Source organism: Girardinichthys multiradiatus, chromosome 1, assembly GCF_021462225.1.
Source record: "Girardinichthys multiradiatus isolate DD_20200921_A chromosome 1, DD_fGirMul_XY1, whole genome shotgun sequence".
Classification (NCBI taxonomy): domain Eukaryota; kingdom Metazoa; phylum Chordata; class Actinopteri; order Cyprinodontiformes; family Goodeidae; genus Girardinichthys; species Girardinichthys multiradiatus.
Window position 1 is genome coordinate 33852615 of NC_061794.1, and position 26023 is coordinate 33878637.

A 26023-nucleotide genomic window follows, 5' to 3' on the forward strand; every position below is an offset into this window, starting at 1 on the left:
CCATAAAGCTTTTCAGCAGATGGAAGCATGAAGTGCTCCAAAATCTCCTGATAGCTAGCTGCATTGACCCTGTCCTTGATAAAACACAGTGGACCAACACCAGCAGCTGGCACGGCACCCCAGACCATCACTGACTGTGGGTACTTGACACTGGACTTCTGGCATTTTGGCATTTCCTTCTCCCCATTCTTCCTCCAGACTCTGGCACCTTGATTTCCGAATGACATGCAGAATTTGCTTTCATCCGAAAAAAGTACTTTGGACCACTGAGCAACAGTCCAGTGCTGCTTCTCTGTAGCCCAGGTCAGGCGCTTCTGCCGCTGTTTCTGGTTCAAAAGTGGCTTGACCTGGGGAATGCGGCACCTGTAGCCCATTTCCTGCACACGCCTGTGCACGGTGGCTCTGGATGTTTCTACTCCAGACTCAGTCCACTGCTTCCGCAGGTCCCCCAAGGTCTGGAATCGGCCCTTCTCCACAATCTTCCTCAGGGTCCGGTCACCTCTTCTCGTTGTGCAGCGTTTTCTGCCACACGTTTTCCTTCCCACAGACTTCCCACTGAGGTGCCTTGATACAGCACTCTGGGAACAGCCTATTCGTTCATAAATTTCTTTCTGTGTCTTACCCTCTTGCTTGAGGGTGTCAATAGTGGCCTTCTGGACAGCAGTCAGGTCGGCAGTCTTACCCATGATTGGGGTTTTGAGTGATGAACCAGGCTGGGAGTTTTAAAGGCCTCAGGAATCTTTTGCAGGTGTTTAGAGTTAACTCGTTGATTCAGATGATTTGGTTCATAGCTCGTTTAGAGACCCTTTTAATGATATGCTAATTTTGTGAGATAGGAATTTTGGGTTTTCATGAGCTGTATGCCAAAATCATCTGTATTAAGACAATAAAAGACCTGAAATATTTCAGTTAGTGTGCAATGAATCTAAAATATATGAATGTTAAATTTTCATCATGACATTATGGAAAATAATGAACTTTATCACAATATGCTAATATTTTGAGAAGGACCTGTATATAAATAAACTGAATTGAATTAATAACATTACTAAAAAATAAATAAAACTCCTTCGAAAGTTTACCAGACTTTTTTTGTTTACTGCAAAGTCTTAACGCTTCAATGATCATTATTTTTTTCAACAATGATGTACAGATAAAGTGGCTTATACATGTGTGGCAATAGTGGTTCTACAATTTTACTGAAATGTTGCACTTGATCCTGCATTTAGAGTCTGTGTAAACTGAACTAGTGAAATTTGCTCTGATGCTTTAGGCAGGGCATTGCAGGTGCTGTTTTAATAGCAATACTGTCAGCCTTGGAGTGCAATAACAAGCACTGCTGCACATAGAAACACTCACACCCCATCTACAGACACAATTTTGATGCCGTTTCATTGATTGAACAGAGTAACAGACCATTACCAACAACATTTATGGAAAATTGGGAATAAAGGATAGGCATTTAACAATCGGGGTAGGTGAGATAGCTGAGCAAAAAAAACAAACACAAAATCATCTGTGTGCAGCAGCAGAATGTGACACAGCAAAATCCACGACAAAAAGGGATTTTAGCAGCATAAAGCTTTGAGCAGCTTATTGAGTGAGTGCCAGGGGGTGACGACCCTTAGCTGCCTCCAATTACGATTCATTTTGCTGTCATGCCCTTGTGGCAGAGTCATTACATGGACCCCAGCGACCTCAGGGCCTATCTCCAAGATCAGATAAGAGCAATTTAATTTAAAAAGATTTATGCAAATCTAACATATCTACCAACTACAGAGCAAGACATCCACCAAAGAGGAGAAAGTCACAACTAAAGATAGGTCCCAATGTGTTTGTTGACTGTATGATCTTTGCTGCAGATCACACCACATGTTTAATCTATTTGGACTGATCATTAGTAACTTAACACTGATTTCTTTCACAATGGTGTATGGACATATTTTAGGGGGAAATCCAAAGATTTTATAGGAAGATATCCAAGTGTAGCATGAAATGTTTATCAGATAAAAAAGGTTTTGTGTAGAGCTGGATGTAAAAACATTTATTATTTGACTGATGGTCATCTGTTGAAAAAATGAGAACAATATGGTGTATTACCAATGTTACCAAATTTGTTCCAAACAAAATTAGTAATTAAATCTTGGAAATAGGACTTTTTGATTATGGACAAAATTATAATCACAACTATTTTGGTCAATATTGAAATCAAGAGAATTTAAAACAATTATTTTATTAGGACTTTAAAGAAAAATCTATACAATTCAGAAACCATGAAATGTAATTTTGAATACTTACAGTACTTGATTAGCTTTTTAATCTTGTGGTTTATTTACCAAGCTGCAAGAAACAATTATTATTGTTTTTTTATACAACCAATCTGAAAAGACCAAAAATAGACAAAATAATTTCAGTTCAGTGATTTCTTTTAGAAAAAACCCACCGCTCTGTGCGATCGATTTGAAGTCTGGATGCGGAGTAAGCAGATCTGACTCTAGACATCTGTGAGACCTTTGGGACAGGGAGGGACCCAAGGCAGCAACCGGTGCTCATTGAGAAGGGTCAAAACAATACCCACTTTCAAGAATCTCCACCAGTTTCCCGTAAAGGTACCAAGAAATGTTGCGAAAATTGCTTCTGGTCACTTAAAAAAATGCTAGAATGGTCTGACAAGTCATTAAAAATAGCTAAATTAGCAATGGTGGTTCAGCCTCTCAAAGACATGGAAAACATTTTTGTTGATATTTATGCTGTTTTTGGGATCGTTTAAGTCAAGTCAAATCAAGTTTATTTATATAGTGCTTTTCAGCAATAAGGCACTCAAGGCGCTGTACATAAGGAAAAACATTACAATGATACAGAAAATCAAACAACAGAGGTAATTAAAAAATAAATAAATAAATAAATAGAATAGAATAGAATGATGGATAAGAAAATGGAAGGACAATTTGGACTGAATACTTTACCAATAATGTTTAGATAACACAGTCAAAGGCCACTCTAAACAAATACGTTTTTAATATTGATTTAAAGCAACTTAAGGTTTCGGCGCTTTTACAGTTTTCTGGGAGTTTTTTCCAGATTAGTGGAGCATAAGAACTAAAAGCTGCTTCTCCATGTTTGGTTCTGGTTCTGGGTGTGCAGAGTAGATTTGAGCCAGAAGACCTAAGAGGTCTGGGTGATTGATACACTGACAACAAGTCTGTAATATATTTTGGTGCTAAGCCATTCAGTGATTTATAGACTAACAGAAGTATTTTAAAGTCTATTCTCTAAACTACAGGGAGCCAGTGTAGGGACTTTAGAACTGGGGTGATGTGCTCCACTTTCTTAGTGCTAGTGAGGACTCGGGCAGCAGCGTTCTGGATCAACTGCAGCTGTCTGATCGACTTTTTAGGCAGACCTGTGAAGACACTGTTGCAGTAATCAATTCTACTAAAGATGAACGCATGAATTAGTTTTTCAAGGTCCTGCTGAGACATTAGTCCTTTAATCCTGGAGATGTTCTTTAGGAGATAGAAGGCCAACCTTGTTACTATCTTTATGTGCCTCTGAAGGTTCAGGTCTGAGTCCATCACTACACCCAGGTTTCAAGCCTGACTGGTGGTTTCTAGCTGTATTAACTGAAGCTGTGTGCTAACTTTTAAATGCTCTTCCTTTGGTCCAAAGATTATTACTTCAGTTTTGTTTGGATTCAGCTGCATTGATTTCTTCTAAGAATTTACCCAGCGCTTGAATGGGTTCATAGTCACCTGGTGACATCGTAACGTATAGCTGTGTGTCGTCTGCATAGTTATGATAACTTACGTTATTGTTTATTAAAATCTGAGTTAGGGGTAGCATGTAGATATTGAATAGAAGGGGCCCTAAGATGGACCCTTGGGGAATGCCACATGTGATTTTTGTGGTCTCTGATGTAATGTTATCTACTGACACAAAAAAGTCCCTGTCCTTCAAGTAGGATTTAAACCAATTGAGTGCTGTACCAGAAAGGCCGACCCAGTTTTCCTGGCGCTCTAATAAAATGGAGTGATCAACAGTGTCGAATGCTGCACTAAGGTCCCATAATACCAGCACTGTGGTTCTTCCACCCTTGGGGTTGTTGCAACCACTTGTCATTCCGTCACGCCCTTGGTCTCACCTGGCTATGGACTTTGTCACAGGTTTGTCCTCATCTAATGGACGCACTGTCATCCTCACTATTGTTGAGAGGTTCTCCAAGATGCTCCACCTTGTTCCTCTTCAAAAGCTCCTTTCTGTGAAAGAGATGGGGAAGATTTCGGCACGAGAGGTGTTCCTCCTCCATGGTCTCCCCACAGACATTGCCTCTGACAGGGGTCCTCAGTTTATCTCCTGCTTCTGGAAAGAATTCTGCTCCATGTTGGGAGTCTCCATCAGTTTGTCCTCTGGGTATTATCCCCAATCTGATGGTCAGTCTGAGAGGGCAAACCAAGAAATGGAAACCAAACGCCACATCCTGTGTAATGCCGATCCTAGCAACAACTTACCGTGGGTGGAGCATGCTATCAACTCTCTTCCATCTGCACCACTGGTCTTTCCCCGTTTTACGTCGTCCATGGATTCTAGCCACCGGTGTTCACCGTCCAAGAAAGGGAGGCTAAGGCCCCTATCTGCTCATGCTGCTGCCATGAGATGCCAAAGAGTATAGTGAAAAGCTAGAAGAACTATGTCTGCCATGTCGGAAGTACAATCCAGGGCTGCTAATTGCCGACGCACTCCGGCACCAGCATACCAAGTTGGCCAGAAGGTTTGGCTCTCCACCAAGTATCTTCCCCTGTGACTGAAGAGGAAGAAACGAGCACCTCATTTTGTTGGACCTTTTTCCATATCCAATGTGGTGAAACCGGTGGCAGTCCACCTCCAGTTACCTCGCTCCGTCAGAATTCATCCAATGTTCCATGTGTCCCAGGTCAAGCCCTACGTCCCATCCCATGTGGTTTATAAGCAGCATGCTGACAGACAAACAGTGCCAGATTATCGAAAGCCTTTGTGTGATTAAATGCCCAGCGTTCCTTCCTTGCCTTCCTGATCCTGATTTCGTTTTTGCCCCCCGGATTTCTCTGCTCTGTCTTGCCCATGTCGGATATCTCCATGGCTTCCGAATTCTGGACATCGACCTCGCTTCTGCCTCCTGACTACCGCTCTCTGCCTAACCCTTGGATACGTCTACCTGAATCTGCCTCCCTGTTCATGACCTCGTTTCTGTGCCCTGACCAACAATTCAAGCCTCTCCTTCGGGTCCTGTAGCCTGATTGTGTTTCTCCGGCTGTGACCCAGTTTCTGCCCCCTGACCAATGCATTCTGCCTATTCACTGGGCTTGCAAATCTGAGAACCAGTGTGGTGTTGTCCTGCTGTCGTCATACCATCACACTGAGGGGCCGAAATTCAGTTTCCTTATTCTCCCACAGATGCTGAAAAGGTTAGTGGATTTATTTCTGAGTCTAGCATTATTCTCAATTTCTTGACAGCCACTAACCTGTCTGTCTGCCCTCAGAGGTTCCTGAGCCTGCCACTGGTGGTTTTCTGCCAAACGTCATCCAGAGCTTTCAATACATCTTTTGAATCTTATCTGTTGTGTGTAGCTGAAATTTTGGATCGTCTGCACTACCCGTTTCATTACATTAAATGTGTTAAAGTGTATTTTCATTCCTGACATTCAATTCAATTCAAAGATACTTTATTGATCCCCGAGGGGAAATTAGAATTCCAGTACAACCCATCCAAACATACATCATGACACAAGACAAAGGGGGAACGGGTCACCGAGGCTTTGCTGCCCACTCACAGGCGCTGCCCTTGCTAGATGAGAAAAGAGGCCACATTAGGTAAGTAGAGGGAAAAAGATCATATTTCACACTTTATCCTTAGCAGGATACAGTTTGAGATTGCAAAAAACCTCAGCGCAAAGAAGCAATAACCCTAACCCTAACCCAACTGGAAAGGAGTCTCTACATCACTGTGGAGGAATTTGGGCCCACTCTTTTTTGCAGAATAGTTTGAATCCACCACACTGAAGGGGTTTCAAGCATGAACAGCCTGTTTCTGTGAATTTCAACCAAGTTCAAACCCAGCCCAATTTAAAACCTTCAATTTAGTGAGGCCATTCGAAAGTGAACGTATAGTGTTCTTTGGTTCATTGTCCTGCTATATATCCCTAGTGTGCTTAATGACTTGAGTAGGGTGACCAAATAATGATTAGATATTTTCCTTGATGATTTCTTGTTACATGTCAAAATTCTTGGTTCCATCAAATATGGAAATGTCATGTTCTAAACTGGCAACACATCCCCAGAACATCACACTACCACCGTCATGTTTTACTGTCTGTTTGATGTTCTTTTCCTGAAATGTTGTTTTTTTAAGAACTTTTAGCCAAAATCTTGCTGTAAGACAGGTTCTTTTACAAAATGTCTTGATTTTAAACTTCTGGAAGGAAACAGGTCTTGGTGGGGCAAGTGAAACTAAAATACACTTTCAAACATATGGTTTATCACAGTTGAATTATGATTTTACAAGGGGAGCAATCAATTTTTCACATAGAGCCAGATTGGTTTGGTTAGCTTTATCTCCCCCTTAAAAATAAAATCATCATTTGAAAACTGCCTTTTAGTTTTAGTAATCTTTCTTAAATATTTAGGTGCTACAAAAAAGAAAAATCTTTAAGGGACATATTGTTTTTCACAGCACTGTACATAGTCAAACATAACATGCACAGCTTTAACTGGAAGCCTCTTGTCTTTTCTGACAATCACATATAAGTCAAACGTAGAAATTACGTAGCTTGGAAACATTTGCATGTAGCTGAGATCAGTTAAAGTAAGTGTATTTTTAAATGGGATGTTAAAATTTGCATAAAATGTTGAGGTTATAAATAAAGCCATGGCAAAAAGAGGAATAAACACGGCAAGAGGATAGCAGCGTCTTAACCTTTTGCCTCCTCCTCCCCATCTACAGAATGAGCTGCACATATTGACATTTTCAATCATTGCAACTGACGGCACAGTAACTCACATGCAGACATAAAAGAGTTGCACATAAGAGCATTCACAGATGCTAACACTTAGAAATACCAGTTATACAAGTTTTTAGGCCAGCTCAATTTAAAGTAAACACAGCAGAGAACTGTGCGTCACTGATAAGGCAATTTGGAAGGGGGAAAAAGGCATTTTCTACTGGAAGAGAAAAAAAACCTTATTTCCAGTTGAGTAAAGTAGAACTTGTTGTTTGCTGTGATTTAGTTTGTGTTTGGTTAGGCTTACGTTTCAACTTTGAGGCAGAACAAATAACACATGTGACAGAAATGACGAGAAATAGCAGGAGAAGTCAGGCCTGGACTGAAGATAAAAAAGCGAGAGAGAAGAGGATCAACAGTGTGACCAGCTGTCTGTATCCAGAATTTCCTTTAAGTTAAGCTCAGTTGTGCAGTTTTCACAAAAAAATCATTTGGATTTATACCCTGATACAGAAGGACTTTTAGTTAGTCCCATGCCCTGACCTATCAATAATTTTACAAATTAAAGGTTCAAGATTCTGAGCTCTCTTGATTAAACATAATTTCTTGCTATATGTATTTTTGTTTGCATCTACCTGGGATGCAATATTTACTGGACATCAGAAAAGACAAAAGTACAAAAGATCAGCTGTACATTTTTCCTTCAAACTTTAACTGGATAAAGTATTGATTCTGTGTTTTTCCAGACCACACATAGAATATGCAATATATAAAATTTTTTTTAATTATGGATAAGGATATCTGGATTCAATCCAAGTATCGTCTCAATTCACTTGCCACTAGCCACATGCCACCTTCGTAGTTTCTAAAGGCGACATTGAAAAAACAACATTTAATACCATCAGTTTAATTAAGCATTGAAAATGTAAACATATGATTCAATGCAATGAGTTGAATTACTTCTCTTAGGGAGCCTGCAAATAAAAATACAGAAATCTCATAGCAGAACAAATTTTTAATGGATCAGTGATATTATAACAAAGGATTACAGAATAGATAACTAAATGGCTCTGGATGAACAACCCATCCCTGTGGTGGACAATATAGGTTGTCCTCAGCTTTTGAATAAGTCATCCTCTTTTATAACACTACATAACTTACACAGTACCACTTAAGTTGGATAAACAGTTCATCATTACCTGCAGTGTATATTATCTGATTGGAGTTTGAAGCTTTGCCTGATGCCACTGTTTAGCCTCACAGCACACTGAATATTCCTGATTTAGTTAAAAACTGTCTCGGCTAAAAGCCCAGACAGTTTTCTGGATCCCAAACTCCAGATCATATGTGCCAAAGGTCAGTTAGATAAATCAACAAAAAGTGTGACCACATCATTCTACAATTAAGCAAGAAAAACACCAAAAAACACCATTATGCACCACATCGGGATTCGAAGCACGGTCTGGTTCGCAAAATCGGTTCAGTTGGTTGTGCCTGAGAAACTCCTTCCACAGTGCAGCTTCAATGAAACAGTTAAAAAGTGGCTACCAAGAGGAAAACAGTTCATTCCAAGCATATTGATCTTCTTTAGAGGCACTGAGGTGTCAGTCATCTGTGTGCTTCATATTAATGAATTTGTTGTACGTATGTCATAGGAGTGTTATGAGATCTTGTGTTGATACACTACGATACTTCCGAAAGTGAAGACTGTTTTGGAAAGTGTTATTTAGTTGCTATTTTTTGAGCCCCAGGTACGAAAGTGCCTGTTTTAAACTTGACATTCTGTTTCTATGTTTGAGACCCTATTTTGAAGTAAGACAGTAAACAACTCCGCTCGTACAGGGACCGGATGGCCCCTAGTAAAGGGCCCCCGATTCCATACTCCTGGAGCACCCCCCACAGGGCATCACGAGGGACACAGTCGAATGCCTTCTCCAGGTCCACAAAACACATGTGAACCGGTTGGGCAAACTCCCATGAACCCTCGAGCAACCTGTAGAGGGTGTAGAGCTGGTCCAGTGTTCCACGGCCGGGACGAAAACCACACTGCTCCTCCTGAAGCCGAGGTTCGACTATCGGTCGGACTCTCCTCTCCAATACCCTGGCGTAGGCCTTACCAGGGAGGCTGAGGAGTGTGATCCCCCTGTAGTTGGAACACACCCTCCGGTCCCCCTTCTTATGAAGGGGGACCACCACCCCAGTCTGCCAGTCCAGAGGCACTGTCCCCGACCGCCACGCAATGTTGAAGAGACGTGTCAACCATGACAGCGCTACAACATCCAGAGACTTGAGGTACTCAGGGCGGATCTCATCCACCCCCGAAGCCTTGCCACCGCGGAGCTTTTTAACCACCTCGGTGACTTCAGCCTGGGTGATGAAAGAGTCCCCAGCCTCTGTACGAGCGGAGCAGGAGTTTGGTCCGCATTGCCGGCACTAAGTCGGACCTGTTCCCAGTGCATGTTGGACTCCGGCAGGGCTGCCCTTTGTCACCGGTCCTGTTCAAAACTTTTATGGACAGGATTTATAGACGCAGCCAAGGGCCGGAGGGGGTCGGGTTTGGGGACCAGTGGATTTTGTCTCTTCTTTTTGCAGATGATGTGGTCCTGCTGGCCCCCTCTAGCCAAGACCTACAGCATGCGCTGTGGCGGTTCGCAGCCGAGTGTGAAGCAGCTGGGTGAGGATCAGCACCTCCAAGTCTGAGGCCATGGTACTCGACCGGAAAAGGGTGGCTTGTCCTCTTCAGATTGGAGGGGAGTTCCTGCCTCAAGTGGAGGAGTTTAAGTATCTCGGGGTCTTGTTCACGAGTGAGGGAAGAATGGAGCGGGAGATCGACAGACGGATCGGTGCGGCTGCCACAGTAAGGGGGGCGCTGTGCATTGTGGTGAAGAGAGAGCTGAGCCGAAAAGCGAAGCTCTCGATTTACCGGCCGGTCTACGTTCCTACCATCACCTATGGCCATGAACTTTGGGTCATGACCGAAAGAACGAGATCCCGGATACAAGCGGCTGAAATGAGCTTCCTCCGTAGGGTGGCCGGGCACTCCCTTAGAGATAGGATGAGGAGCTCGGCCATCCGAGAGGGGCTTGGAGTAGAGCCGCTACTCCTCCACATCGAGAGGAGCCAGTTGAGGTGGCTCGGGCATCTATACCGGATGCCTCCTGGAAGCCTTCCCCGGGAGGTGTTCCAGGCACGTCTCACCGGGAGGAGGCCCAGGGGACGGCCCAGGACACGCTGGAGGGACTATGTCTCTCGGCTGGCCTGGGAACGCCTTGGGCTCCCCCTGGAGGAACTGGAGGAGGTGTCTCGAGAGAGGGACGTCTGGGCGTCTCTGTTGAGTCTGCTGCCCCCGCGACCCGGTCCCGGATAAAGCGGAAGACGACGAGTATGAGTACGAGTACAGTAAACAACTCTTTAACAGTTGTCCAGTTGAATGACAGAGTTGGCTAAGAAACACCGCTCCTCAAACTGGCTGAGAACAGAATATGTTTTGTATTCAAGATTCTCTGTTTTTGCTCCAGCCACGTTTTGTTCTGTCTGTCAATTAACCTTATCCGGTTCACCTGCTCCAAGCTAATCTCTCTCTTTGCTCCACCTGTTTCACACTCCATATATACACACCTGTCCAGTTATTCATCGCGGAATCATTATCAAATCATGCTCATATCTAGTTTTCATCTCATGTTCAAGTCTTGTGTTTTGTTTCATGCCAAGCCTGTCTTGCCTGCCTGTTTATTGTTTTGTTCCTGCTTCTTGTGTGAGTGAGTTTTTGTTTTTTATTAAATCGTTTTTCACCTACCGTCATGCTGCCTGCTAGTCTGCATTTTGGGTTTGTCCGTTGTTCAAGCCCTAACGCTAAACAGGGTTTCTAGAAATCAGTTTGATTGGTATGAAGCCTTTATTGTATTTATGAAAATAATAATAATACTTTTACCAGAACCACCTTAAAATTAAAAGTATTAAGTTTGTTTTAAAGTTAAAAGATCAAGGTATCAGATTTAGACTTGACAAAAAATCTAGAGACAGCATGTTTTTACTTTTGATGTTAAAATAATCAGGGCATAATTGATTATATATACAGTGCAAACAAAGAGGGAAAAAAACCCCAGTTTCTTACCATTGTCTGTAGCCAGAAACGTAGCCTCGTATATGTTGTTTTTTACATAGACAGACTCCCGGTCAAGCATTCCTGTTGTTATGATCTGACCGCTGGTTCTGTTGATAGACAGCCAGTTTGCGGGGTCGTTCATCTTTGAATACCTGAACACACACGTGGACATATCGATGGAGAAGTTAGCATTGGTGTTTCAACATCTATAAGCAATAATGCCTTTTCTCTTGTGCCAGTAAATACATAAATTACCTCCTAATACACATGTGCACAAAATCACAACACCCTGACCTTCACAGCATTTAATTCTTCATCGACTTCTTCACCAGAGCCTGAAGCCTGCAGTCAATTTCACCTCATTTTTCACTTCTGTGTACAAGGCAATAAAGTCAGTTACCTCCCTGCTTAAGCACAGCTGCAACTGTCAGCATGTGAGCGTGTGTTTGTTAGATTTAGTACACATTTGTAGGAAGAGTTGAGTCGATGTGGTAGCAGGTGGCAGCAGTCCTCTGGGATAGGGGTGGGAAAGGAACAAGAGATCTTTTTTGGGATTGAATCCCAATCACTCTGATCTTACTGTTCTGGTTTCTCGGGCTTTTGTTGCTTTCGGTCTTCTCCATGCTTTCAATTATATCTGATCTCCCCCACCCCCATCAACTTGTGTTGCCTCATGTCATTTAGCCATGCTTGATATTCAGACATTTTCTTATCCCTGTAGGTATCCTCTCACCCTTGTCTCGTTCCCTCTGCAATACAAGTTCACCAGCTGCAACCTCCCTTAGCTGCAGTCTCACTTTCACATGTAAAAGCATGATCTGTGAACATGCGACACCTTGACTTCACACAACAAGGTTTCCACATCCGTGTGATTTCATTTACTGGAAGTCAGCTAGGGCAAATGGGCTATTTTGGATTCTTTATATCCTTCAGGTTTTAAATTCATCCTTATCGAAATGGATTTGACCTTTATTTTGCCTTTATGCTTATTGAATTGCACTTCAGTGCAAAACCTGCTTGTTTATTTGTCACTGGAAAAGTACACATGAATAGGGTTCTGCTTAAATAGAGAAGAAAAAAAAAGCTTAAGAGCGATGAGTGGCAGCATGTAGAAATGACCAGGGCAAAGGGCAGACAGTAAAATCTCTCCCCTGCAGAGAGGGCTGTGGGAATTTCCCAGCAGGCAGTGGGCACCTATCCCAAGCACAATGCATTGCAGAGAGGGGAGTCCTACCGGTGACATTCTCACACTTTAAACAGTTACACACAAGGTAGCCTGGCCTAAACTTGCAGATTATAAAACCATCACCAGGAACTCAGCGAGTTAGTAACAGTCAGGGGGCTGGGAGAGAGGGTGAAGGAAATGAGTCAAAATGGGTGTGAAGGACAAGAGGCAGAAAAGAAAAGATTCAGAAATGCTATCATCACTGTATGAACAGATTCAACTGTTGCATTTAAAGATGACTTCATATCTAATAATAATCTAAAATTATTCAACTCGACTGCAAATTAGGTCTCTTGGCAAAAACCAAAATTATCTTGTTTCACCAGTTAATACTGTTAAACTAAAATAATAAGGATTTTATCCAAATTCAAAACTAAATCCTACTTTCAATGACTATTGCAGCTGCAGTGAATACAACCCCTAAAGGCAATTCTCCATTAGAGCACGCATTTGTAAGCTCTGTACAGCTGCCACTGAATTTTGAGACATGAGCGTCACAACTTGAAAACACAACAACTTTTATCACAGATAGTAGTGCTATTGAAGTTTGCAAGTTCAAATGTTGCATAGACGATCACATAACATGACTTAGTCCCATGATAAACTATGAAGATGCTTTTTGAAGCTTTGAATATGCTGATAAAATACTTGAAATAGCTCCAGGAGGAGGGCCCTTTTTATAGATAAGCCTACGATTATGGAAAAATAACGAAAACAGTGTGGCAGCAGTGTATAGTTCAACTTGGAGCAGGGCATCGGTCTAGAATTTTTTCCCAAAATTAACATAGTGACTCTCCAGAGAGAAGGGTATATAATAGTGATTGATGATGATCAAGCAAGCTGAAAATTTATTCACTACTATGGTCTTGACAGTATTTTAAAATTTCAAACAATTCTCTTCGGTCACATGTGCCATCTTTCATTTTGAAGACTACAACCTATCCAGAAAGTGTGGAAAATGTAATAATTTTTCACGAGAAATGTTGGACATTGGTACGGTCAACTATGAAACCCCAAATGTCCGCAGAAGCCATTCCTTGCTGTAGTATCCTATTCCATTTTTAATCCTCCAGCAAGATAAACTTCGGCTATCCAGTTTCGTTTGTCAAAGTTCAATTTGATTAAAATGTTTTATATAATGCTCAGATTCCAGATATATTTAGGTGAGTAGCTTTTTTCTTGTTGCCATCTTAAAACATTTGAAGATCAGCACACATCAGACATACTTGAAGACATTATCTCTTATATTTCCCATTTTAAAGAACAAAATAGGGGACTTTTTTAAGTCACATATATACCCCAAAGAAAAAAAAAAAATGGATAATTAGTTACTGATCCCTAGTCAGTCTGGTGAACCTTAAAACCACTTAGTAGTAAATGTTTGGGGTGCCAAAAAGTGAGGCCCTGGTGATTGAAGTAAAACTGTTGTTTTAGATTAATAGTTTTCTTTTACATCACTGAACAAACTGACTCTAATCACAGGGTTATTTTTAAGGTTTTTCTAGAATGAGGATATACTACTGCGAAAAAGTGAAGTTATTCTCAGGGTTTTCACAGATATTTACCAGGGAGGCCAATAAGAGTGGAGGGTGCTATAAGTAAGCATGTACCCTTTTTGCAATTATAAAAAAAATCTGATTTGTTTGATGAAGACAGCATGTAAACATTTTATAGCACTAGACTGTCAAACAGTCAAAGTGTAACATTTTCAGTAAGCTGAGGACTTGTAAGCATGGTTACTGTCAAAGCATGACATGCTGCAAGAAGTTAAAACTGTCAGTTCTGAAATACAGTACGTAAAAATGTATGCATTAACCATATAATCAGATAATTCTTAATTTTCATTCAAATTAAATTTAGTGAGAAAAATAAAGCTAATGTCATAGAGCTCTAGACTTAGGCAGCCTACTGAAGACAGTGCCATTTTCTATCCCTGGTTGCTATATATTATATTAGTCTCAAAATAACTATAAATTCTACCAGTTGTTTTGATTTCACAGTGAACTTTGAGTTCAGTTTATTTAACTGTATTTTGGGGCATGAAAAACATGCTTTTTGTTGAAAAGGTTTCACGAACAAGCGTAGGCATTAATAACCAACTTTGTTTTTCTTTTTTGCCTCAGAACTGTAAATAGAGTTATTCCAGACCTTTAAATCAAATTTTGTCCTTTGGATATAAAGTTTAAGAATTCCTGCTTTCAATTTATTGAATTGTTTGGAGACATTTTTGCTCCCCAAAGAAAATTAAGTAGAAGTCTACTGACTCCCTACTGATTTGGATGGCGTTTACATCCAGGACAAAAGAGTTTTTTTATTTATTTATTTGTTTTCTTTTTTCTCAAGACTTAAGACTCTTACATGTTGACAGTGCTCAGGTCAGTGGCATTACTGTTTAAATGCTCAACCGTAAAGCAGTTGCTCTATTTAAGAGTTACTGTTTCTGTTGGCTTAATTTTCTGATAGACTTGGGTAAACAACAGACCTCGTCAACAGAAGCAGACCCAGTGATATTTATTAACCTGTAGAAAACATTATGATGAGCACTTGGTAGTTAAAGTGCTAATTTTTATATAATTATATAATTTTTATATAATTCATATATATATATATATATATATATATATATATATTATAAAAGTGAAACTATATTTCTTCTGATGCAGTTTTGAAGAAAATTAGGGTTGTATGTTAAACTGATTTTACAGGTTGTACAATCTCCTCCTGTGCCTCATTTGCAATGCTTTCCGATGCCTCTTTCACCAGAAGGCTCATTTCATTTGGGAGTTGGGAGGTGTGTGAGTACAGCTGGATGTATGATTAGGCCTGGCAGGTTAGTGATCTTAGCAAGCAGCAGGGAGAGGTATGACATTTATTTTTCAAACCCCCAACCCTGAGGATGAAAAATGCATGCCTCGAGCTTAGCCGAGGTGGTTTGGGTAATCATTCATGCCAGTGTCTCCTGTCCCACGTCTCGACCTTACTGGTTGGGTGTACGACAGGTGATGCATGATGCCTCACTGTCCCTAACTCGCTCTCTCTCTCTTACTGGCCTAACCACAACGGGACAATTCGGTATGTCCTGTCTTTGATAAGCACCTGTCAAGTTCAAACCTTGACCTGAGGTCAAGGTTTCTGTTTGATGATATGACAGAAACATGTGCAATAAGTTACATGTTACATAAACTGACATATAAACAAACAAAAAAAGAGAAAAAAGAAACACATCTCCTATTTGAGATATCCCTCCCTTTTGATATACAAATTCACCAAAATTGTGAAATAGCCTCAGAGTTTTGATAAACCCATATTGAAAATTTTTGATGGCGACCCAGCCTTCTTCCCTACATTTGAAGTCAAAATGTGGCCGTGGTTTGTGGGTATTTGCACTCAGTTTAGCTAACATTACTCTCACTTTTAGTGGATTAGAAGCAAGAAACTCACAACCTCAAAACAATACAGATGATTGATATCTCAGCATCTAACCCAGAGAGTATAGAAATGGTGTTAAGCAGTGGGAGTTTTTCTTAAATATAAGATGAGAAAAAGGACATGTGTTTTGAGTTTATTTTAAGGTGACTATGCTAGGATTCTATATACTTGTTAAAAGCTAAATTGATTTTAATATGTACTGTTCCAGGGTTCAAGAAAAAAAAAAAAGACAAAATCAATTATTTCAAAGCAATTTAAAAAGGGAGAAAAACAAGATAGTGAGAAGGAGAGGAAGAAAGAATCAGACAGCCCAGCTGGTGGCTTTAGCGTCTTCCTAAATTATAATGTACACCCAATTTACTCTCATCTGCTGTGAAATTAACTGGTAAATTTGTTTAGATATGTTCCCCCCAAAGAAAATTAGAAAGCAGGAGCAGCGTAGTGTGAGGTGGCATTAATCCCAAACTGAACATCCGTGTTATTGTCTCCATTGCATATTTCTCAGTTCCCATTATAAAATTTGCCAATACGCTAACTGTAATCTATACGCTTGTAATAAAATGTAGGCTTTACAATTGCATCATAATCTAAAGCTCTTCGTTATTCCAGAGTGTTATTAATAGATCACCTCTTTCTGAAGGGGCACAGCGCTGTTAGCCACACAGTCAAGCTGACAGGTGGTGTTAGAAAATATAAGGTCTGCTGGATGTTTAAAAGTTGGTTCATGTTTAAAACCAGAGAAGATGAGTACAGACAAAGAACACTGCAGGTGGCCGTAACACTGTCAGGTGCTTGGGCTTGAGCCAGCTGTTCTTTTTATTGCGTCCTCTTCACTCCATCTGCTCAGTTCTCTTTGTCTTGTTGTGTATGGATGTATATGTTTATGCTACATAAAATCTAAAACCTAAAACTTAACATAATAAGGTGAGATGTGGGTAAAGTAAATATACAGTCCTGTAGTTGCACTTTGACCTCATAGTACTGGCCACCTATCCATACATTTTTTTAAGATCAATGCATGACAACAGGGTGATATTTCCATGTGGCGTATATTTGGATAAAGGCAAGCAAGACTTTAAACAATATTAAGACAATTCAGAATGAGTTCTGCCAAGAAAGAAAACAAACAATAGATTACTACAGTGTGCATGCTGTACCTGATTATCTGTTGCATCTGGAGTCTGTCAGGATCTGAAGCCGAGAAAGTCGTCAGGCTGGTGCCGGTGGGAACACCTTCCTCGAATCGAATCTGTTTCGGGTTGGTGGGGAAATAAGGGGGCTCATTGACGTCCTTCACAGATATGGTGACTCCAGCAGTTGACTGGAGTGAAGACTGGATGCCGTTGGCAAGGTGGGCCTGGTTAGACACCACCACTGTCAGCATGAAGGCCCGGTTCATCTCAAAATCAACTGGCTGGAGAAGGAAACAAATCATTTATGCAGGCATGAAAAAAAAGAAAGTCATGTGGACTTTGACCCATTCAGGCATCCCTTACTTATATTTACTTTTACCTATTTCTGTGTTGGACAGTAGGTGATATGGTATGTCATTACTGGGAGAATGTCCTTAATTTTGAAGGTAGTAGGGATGGCGGATACCACAAATGAAGTGATTGTGGTAGGGCTACCTCCATTTATGTTTGTCTAGCATATGCTGTCTTTATGTGAAAAAGTCAGTCAGTCAGGTGGGAGGAGGTGTAGACCATGGACAGGTTGCCAGTCCACCGCAGGGCAACACAGACACACACAGGACAAACAACCATGCACACACTTATTCCATTATGTGAAATAATTAGTTACAAAACTGTAACTGATGGGGAAATTCACAAAGCAATTTGTTGTTTATTAATGTGTGCAAACCTGAGTTTGTGTGTACTTATAATTCTAAAACTATATGCAAGTGGACCTAAATGTAATTAAGATCTTGTGGTGACCTTTAATATGTCTTTCATTAAAACTAAACCCCCAGTGTGGCCAAATTAAAGCAACTCTGCAAAGAGTGGGTTAAAATTTCTAAACAGTGATGTAACAGATTTACTGCCAGTTATCACCAAGGCTTAATGGTTGTTGATGCCCCCAAGATGGCCACAATCAGTTTTCAGGTTTAGGGGGGAATTTAAATCAAATTTTAATAACAGTTTTTTGTATTTACGCATTTCATCTTTGTCTGATTTTAAAATATGCTTGATGAACTGAAACATTTAAATGTGACAACAGAGATAAAAACGAAAGAAACGAAAGAGCAGTTCCACAAAAGAAGAAAACAATGTGCACTGTTATTGTCCACATATTCTATTATTTATTTTGTTATGGTCCTTCTTAAGAATACAAAGCCTTTGTAACAAAATGTCAAGTAGTCACTTATTGTGTGTTTACTGTAATCATGCCCATTTTAAAATAAAATCCCTCATCAATGGTCCTCTACTGTCAGTGTCTGTCTGATTGATGTGATAAGGGAACAGCTTTACCATGTCAAATGATCCTGTCACCAAAACGCATGTACACAAAAAATAGTGCTGAGACTTTTTGTGGTGTTGCTATGGCTTGGATGTTTGTGTGTTGTGTGTGAGGCATCTTGAGCTTAAACAAGCGTGACAGTTTTTTTTTTTTCCCTAATGGAGACTACAAGATCAGGTTCAAATGACAACAGCAAGCCAAGTAATAAAAACAGAACCAATATGCCTTTTGTAAGTGCTGCACATTTCTTAACAGCCAGATGATGATCACGGCTGCAGAGCTTGTGTTTGATGGTGATGTTAAACATTTAGAGCACATTCTTTTGTTGCATTGCTTCTCAGTTATCAGAGGGAACACTGAGAAAGATTATAAAAAGCATCGTTTATCAGGACGATTAGTTGACCACAGCACAGCTGTGGAATTGTGTGTGATAGTCAGTGCAATAGTTTGCCTTTCAGTTATCGTAAGTTAAGAAACTTACACTCGTGTATGTGACCCAATGGAGCACTGGAAGCCCATTTAAAGGCAAACCACGCTCGTGGCTCTTTGATCTAAAGCCTGTGGTGTTCGGAGCATCGGGAGGTCTGGAGTATAGCTGAAGGCTAAAGTAAAACACACCCATTCACACAGACCCACACAGCCTGAAGGAAACCACAGGGGTGAGGGGTCAATAACATGGCTTCCATCTTTTGCCCATGGCCATCCCATCTTGCATCTCCTCTCTACCACTTTACCCATTTCTCTCCTTCCCTTTTACATAATTTGCGCCACTGGACTCCAAATTCCCACCCCGTCAGATCCTCACCTCTGCCCTACCTCGGCTCCTGTGATCTAAGCTCTCAGCGGGCCGTATTTCTCAATATACGGAAATCCTCCTCGACCGCACTTTTCTCTTGCTCTCCTTTCCTCTTCCCCCTGTCATCTTGTGTGTTTAACATAATCTGTGATTTACATATCTTAATGACTCATTCAAAGCAAGTGGCTTTATTTGTGTGTTTTCCATGCATGCCTGTTTGTCTACGGACTTCATTACCATGTGGCAAAATAAGAATTAGTCTCTTGAAATCCTTCAGAGAGCAGCATAAATGTGTGACATGTTGTGGTTAAAACCTAACACCTTGTTTACACAGAAGCTCAAGGTCCTTGTGGTAGACTGATGCCTACCTGGGTGTCTGTGTGACTCCATTTGTCTCCGTAGACACCTTGGTGAAAAATAACAACAGCATTGCAAAGACTTTATGTAGCTTCTGCACTTTATCTTTCACAAGTCATCCAACGGGAATGTTTGGGCTCACTTTTTTTTTTCTCTGTGTGAGCTGAAGCCCCTCTGTTTATTTGTTGAGACAGTGTATTGCTTATTTCCTCTCAGGGGGTGGCTTGTCTCTTATTTTTTGATTTCCTGATAACCTCCCATGGGTCTCAGTGCAAGCTTCCGGCTACCCAGCTGCCTGCTGAATTTCACAGGGAGTGAGAGGAATGGATTATTAAAGTCAGTCATCTAGAGATAATGAAGAGAAGCAAAACACCAGTGCTCATTGCTCAGGCTGCAGAGGGAATTATAATGACATGTTAGTGCTATTTGTTAACATTATTGTGAGATGTGATTTGTAGGAGTAAGATAGATGTTGAAAGCATCCCTGGCTCGAGAAGGTCACTGTAATAAATAAGTAATATCTGTGAAACATTTGCAACATGGTAAAAACATTTACCCCAAGCCTTAGAGGGATTACATGCAACATACAAATATACAAGTGCAGCTCTTGATTGCCATTAAACATTTCTAATACAGAAACATATGCAAACAGAATAACAATCATACTCTATATATACTGGCTATATTGTTGACGTTTTTCCATACACTTCATACAGTAATGATCAGATAAAAAAAAAAAATACATATATATATATATATATAATACAATTAAAATGGATAGCAAAATTATTAATTAATAGGACTGTAATAACACATCATGTTTGTGAGACGTAAAGAAAATTGGATTCACTTAAATTAGATAAACTTCTAGTACCATTTTTGTCAAATCTGTGAAATTTAAAAATCCCATTTCTTTGTTTTTGCAAATAAAGGTTCCACAAATAATGTGTGCTCTAAGTTTTTTGTTTTAAAGAAGCTAATCACTAAAGAATATTCCATTCCAGGTTTGACTTGTTATATATTTTGGGATTTGAGCTTGTCTAATTCTAAGGTCAATCTTGATTGCCAAAAAGTAATAATTTAGAAATGCTCCATTTTGTGTTTTCACAAAGAGAATAAAGGTCTCATTAATCTTAAACTGCTTTAAAGAATGCCTTTTCAGTATAGAAGTACTTTACATTTGAAGCTAGTGCTGGTGGAACATAGGTTTTACAGAGCTTTTGAGTCACTGACATAGCTAGTTGTAACAAATGTCTTTGTTGTTACTGTCATTTACCACAACAGCAAGTACATTATGAGTGTATAAAACTGTTGCCATTGTAACTGAGAAATCAATATCTAATTTGCTCCTGTAGTCTCACCAGCTACCATATTTAAGTCTGTATTTGAGTGCATGAGCTGTTTCTGAAGGACACATTAGCCCCCGATTCTTCTTTTGGACACAAACGGGCATGTGAAAGGCCTCAGCCTGTCCTCATTTAACTCTGTCGCCTATTATAATAGCTCGCACCTAAATCCAGATGGGATCTGATATTCAGCATAGAAAAAGAGATGACACTTCCCGCTATAATAACTTCAGACAAGCCAGAACACAACTAAAGGAAAGGACATTACCTTCACCACAGTGACCATGCCGTCGTTGGTAATGGGATCGGTGCGGATGGTGAAGTGCCCAGTTGGGTCCCCACTGATGATCCTGTAAGCTGCATTCCAGTTAGGTGAGTGGGGCTGGTCGGCATCTATAACAGTCAGATTAGCCACTGCAACATCCACTGTGTTCTCTGGGACCTCACCAGAAAACTGCAAAAAGCAGAAATTAATGTTAAACTACATCCCTCTGAAATACTTTTACTGGTCCTGTGTTCAATATCGATTCATCGAGCCCTTTTAATAAAACTAAATATTTTATTTTCAAGTTTTTCAGCTAAAGCAATTCACTTCAACCCAAAACTGAATGGTAAGCAAGGAGAAAACACAGCTTATACACTATCAAGTAGATGCAAATAAAAGCCTTGTTTTGTTTTCAATGTTTTCTGTATTCTTTAATGAGCAGTGATGTTTAATGCCTTTGAAATCCAGACTGACAAGGAGGGGAAATGTTTGAAGGGGAAAAAAGCTATCAGCGCAGAGGCTTGAAACATCTGTTTGAGTGTATCTAAGAAGTTTTTGGTCGTCCCAGTGCTTTATAAACACATGTGCGTTGTCCTGATAAGCCTGATGAGGAGCAAGCCGCTGTCTGTCATGTGTCTGTTATGGTGGGGATTCTTGTTTGTTTTGAACAAACAGAGGGGATAATTGACACTGACTCTACAAGAAGTCTGCGAAACATAAGCTGACCGCAGCCACACCTACATAAACAACCCAACAAGTCCAGAGATACGAGGTCATGGTGTGTTTTTAACTCATCTGGAGTTAACAGGCGTGTAGCACCACGCAGTCACCGTGTCACAGCGGGTAACAGGCATGGATGAGCTACTGAGCCGCTTATGAGGGTGAAGGATATCAAAGAGCAAAGCCACAGACCAAACACTCCAACAGACCATAATACCCTGCCTGGCGATGCTCGCGTCAACCACCAAACAGCCGACAGCAGCGTGCAGATTAGAGGGCTGAATCAGGAGAGCTGTTCAGAGACTCTATGACATTCTTAAGACAACAGACAAGTCCGGGTGGTCTTGATTTAGTGTCTGCTTTGGGTAAGTAGGCAGGCTGTCGTATGTTATTGTCTGAGCATTTGTTTGTGTGTGCTTGTGCGATTTATTGCTGTTGTGTGGTTTAGGGACTCCCCAATACCAATTCAATAAAGGAAGCTTCAGAGGAAGCTTGGGTTCCCATAGGAACCCTCCAACATCTTGTTTCTAAGCACATAGTAACAGCTAAGGGCAAGTGTTAACAAGTTATGATTGAGGCCTTTAAAGGATTCACCACATCTCTGACTAACAATACTGCAGCTAAAAGTTTCTTATTTGGGGTAATTCAAGGGAATGGTATTCAGTGTCTGATTAAACCTTTTTCGTATAAGTAATGTGAAATGTTGCACAAGTTTTTAGATTACAGACACGAAACGTATTTAGTAATTTCAACATCATAGGGATTCCAATAAAACTGAAAAAAAGCAAGTTATCTTTGTCATTTGTACGTTGAGATCCTTTGCTTGGATTAATTACTTTGTTGGATCAAGATCAAAGTGATTAGTGGTAAACATTTTGCTACTAATCACAATACCTTGAGATTTGCTGATTTTCATCATAGGATGCCACTCAGACAGTTGTGTTGTTCGTGGGTCCATTGTCAGAATGTGTTATTTTGCAATAGAGGAATTGTGTTTTTTATTCCTCAAACATAACCTGACTGCTTTTGTTCTTGCTCTGCTGTGCAGTGCCCTCCACATTTGCTAAGATCTCTGGTAAAAAAAATATGTAAAACTCATAAGAAAGACCTTCAATTGCAGAACCACTGAAGAATATGAATTAACAAATTTAGAAAAATAAACTTTCATTTCAGAACATATATTCATACTTTGTACAACCTCCTTTTTCAAATAGAACAGCCATGAGCCTTCATCTATAACATAAAGATAGAGTATAAAGAGAGAGGGAAGACAATTTCTGTGTTGCTAAGGATCATTATGTTCATTTTTAATGAACATCTTAATATAGACTTTCCTGGTATTTCAAAGTGTCCATGCTGCTATGCACTCTAAAGTTGCTTTCATATTGTTTCCTATCTTGCAATGTATGTTGGCATTTTGAAAAACGTACCATATATTTTACTTTCAGTTTCAAGCATTCAGCATCCGGATGTGAGTGAATAATCTGGCTAACATGGCATGAGATTATCTGTTGATATTATCAGTTGCTGCACGGTTGGAACAGTGCCTTGAAGCACAAAGGTCCTTGGTTCGACTCCTGGCCACAGGTCTTTCTGGATGGTGTTTGCATATTCTCCCTGTGCATGCGTTGGCTTCTCTCCGGGTACTCCGGCTTCTCCCGCAGTCCTGTCTTTAAATTGCCCTTGAGTGTGTGCATGGTTGTTTGTCCTGTATGTCTCTTTGTTGGCCTGCGATGGATTGACGACCTGTCCAGGGTGCACCCTGCCTCCTGTAGACTGCTGGAGATAAGCACCAGCTCCCCCATGACCGACTATTTAATAAGCGGTACAGAAGATGAATGAATGAATTATCAGGTCATTGCTGCAATATATTATTAACATGTGAGCTGTGCCACTCATGCTGCAGAAAGGTTTCTACAGGTCCAAACAATGCATAAGCGTCTGGCTTATCTGTTGGCTAAATTGCTATGCTGCTGTATCCAGTTTGAGACTGGTGGTTTTGTAAAAGAGAACCAAACAAACATTTTCTAAAAGGGGATTTGTTTTACTGTGCAAATGAACGTATGCAAATAAAAGTTAGATTTTTAACTATTTTTTTAGTACGGGACTATGCCTTGGCAAAAAAATATTTATTTATCTTAAGGCTTTCTATATGTCTCTACCATGGGTGCAAATGTGTGAAGGTTGCTCTAATGCTCTATAGTTGAGTTGTTTGATTAAATTTACTTTAGCTACTATGGTTCTAGTGGGGTGTAGTGGTCTGTGGCTGTTTCAAAACAGAATTGTTGTAAAATTAGCTCAAAGCAGGGACTCAAACAGTTTGATTATTCTCTCTGTGATAACGTATCTTGACTCCAAGTGCTGGACTTTAGGAAGAAGCGGTGAATCTCTTTGATTGTGATTGGCAGTGAGTACAGCTGGCTTTCTCTCAACACTTGACGTGATACCTCATGCCAGCACCCTTACTCTTGTGTCACTACTTTGGCAGTGACAAAAGGCTACAAGGGGAAAAAGGAGGTAGAAAGAGAGGAGAAAAGTGACAAGGAGCTTCATCATGTGAACTTTGTGAGGACGGCACAGGCAGGAAGCCAAGAAACCAGCGCAGTGGATCCGGCACAGACAAACCCAGCTAGGATTGAGCATCCCTGCACTTATCTACAATACCTTATGGAAAACACAGTAGCAATAGAGTAAACACAAACAAAAGATATGAATAATTTGATTCGTTTTATCACATCTATCTGTATTACAGACATAATGCAATAAACACCCAAAGGCTTCACGCCTGCACACATACACAAACCCTGTGCCTGCTTGAAAAATAGGACAGCGTCTGATAGGAATGATGAAATATTAATCATCAACATTAAAGACAAATTCCCCAAACTTTATATTTCTGGGACACGTTGAAAGATCTATGGAGTTTATTGCTAAAACAAAATATTTGCATAATGGCCTGCAATCTCAACAAAATGGCTTTTTATGTTATCTCCCCCACTAAAATGGATGATTTATGAGAGGAGTGTGTGAAAGTGCTCTCCTCATCGTGAATTCTAAACCTCCACTAAAGTTTATCATCAATATTCTTGATAATATTAACTTCCTCGTGTGACGCTGATGAAAATGCACTTAAACTAGGTGGAATCCAGTTAGAGGATATCAATCTGTTATTGCCCCCATCATCAATATACCACCATCAGTAGGGAATGTTAATGCAGAAAAAGGAGTCAGGGAAGGCTACTGATTTACAACAAGGCGCGTCTACACTTTATCACTGCTACTGTAGGAAATTGCTCGAGTGACTAAGTACTCCCTCATCCTTACTTGTCTCCCTGTCATTCTCCCTTTACTTTTTCCCATTTTTTCTTTTTGGAGTCTAAAAGGTGGTCTGCTCATCAGTCCCTCTTCCTGCTTTGAACTCTTTCCGTTCTCTGTTCATTCTTCCTCTTTGCTCGATCTGTTTCTGCTCTTCATGTTTCTGTGTGATGCAGCATTTCTTTGATGAGCTTTATAGCTGACAAACGGATGATGCCTTTGCTAGCTCACCATCATAAGGGTCCTAACAGCCCCCAGGGCAAATGTTAATGTTAACTGCTTTGCTACCAACTGAAAGGTCTGAGCACATTGCTGACAAAGCCTCAACATCGAATCCTGGAGTTGCAGAGCAAGGGGCTTGGATGAACATCCATTCACCCACCCATTTTGATTCCATGTAGTCCTCTTCGGGGTTCTAGGGTGCCGCAGTCTCAGCAGTCACTGGGCTAGCCAAAAGACCTGCCTGCTACCCAACTGGCCAATGCTTTTCTCAGTATTATTAGGAAAAGACACATGCCTTTGGAAGGACAGTGCCTTCCAAATGTTCATTCATTAATTCGTTCATCTTGTATACCACTTATTCCATAGTGGGTCACGGGGGAGCTGGTGCCTATCTCCAACAGTCTACGGGCGAGAGGCAGGGTACACCCTGGACAGGTCGCCAATCCATTGCAGGCAACACAGAGACATACAGGACAAACAACACATGCACACACTCATTCGCACTTAAGGGCAATTTAGAGAGACCCATTAACCTAAGAGTCATGTTTTTGGACTGTGGGAGGAAGCCGGAGTACCCGGTGAGAACCCACACATGCATGGCATGCATGGGAAAAACATGCAAACTCCATGCAGAAAGACCCCTAGCCAGGAGTCGAACCCAGGACCTTCTTGCTTCAAGGCAATAGTGCAACCTACCGTGCCACTGTGCAGCCCTGTGCCTTCCAAATGTATTTATTTATTCATTTATTTATTAATTTATTATTACATTTTCACATTTATCACTTTACAAACTCAAAATTACATTTTATTTA

At 40.6% G+C, this 26023-nt stretch overlaps 1 protein-coding gene across 3 annotated transcripts in view; it reads right to left on the reverse strand.

Annotated features, from left to right (window-relative positions):
- Nucleotides 1-26023, reverse strand: part of LOC124869914 (cadherin-4-like) — a 395423-nt gene that overhangs the window by 23248 nt on the left and 346152 nt on the right. For all 3 annotated transcript variants that reach the window (XM_047368168.1, XM_047368176.1, XM_047368160.1), the window contains 3 exons: nt 20958-21143; nt 16891-17147; nt 11089-11231 (listed from right to left, as the gene is read on the reverse strand). In XM_047368168.1, the coding sequence (XP_047224124.1) occupies nt 11089-11231; nt 16891-17147; nt 20958-21143 (586 nt within the window). The remainder of the gene's footprint in view (nt 1-11088; nt 11232-16890; nt 17148-20957; nt 21144-26023) is intronic.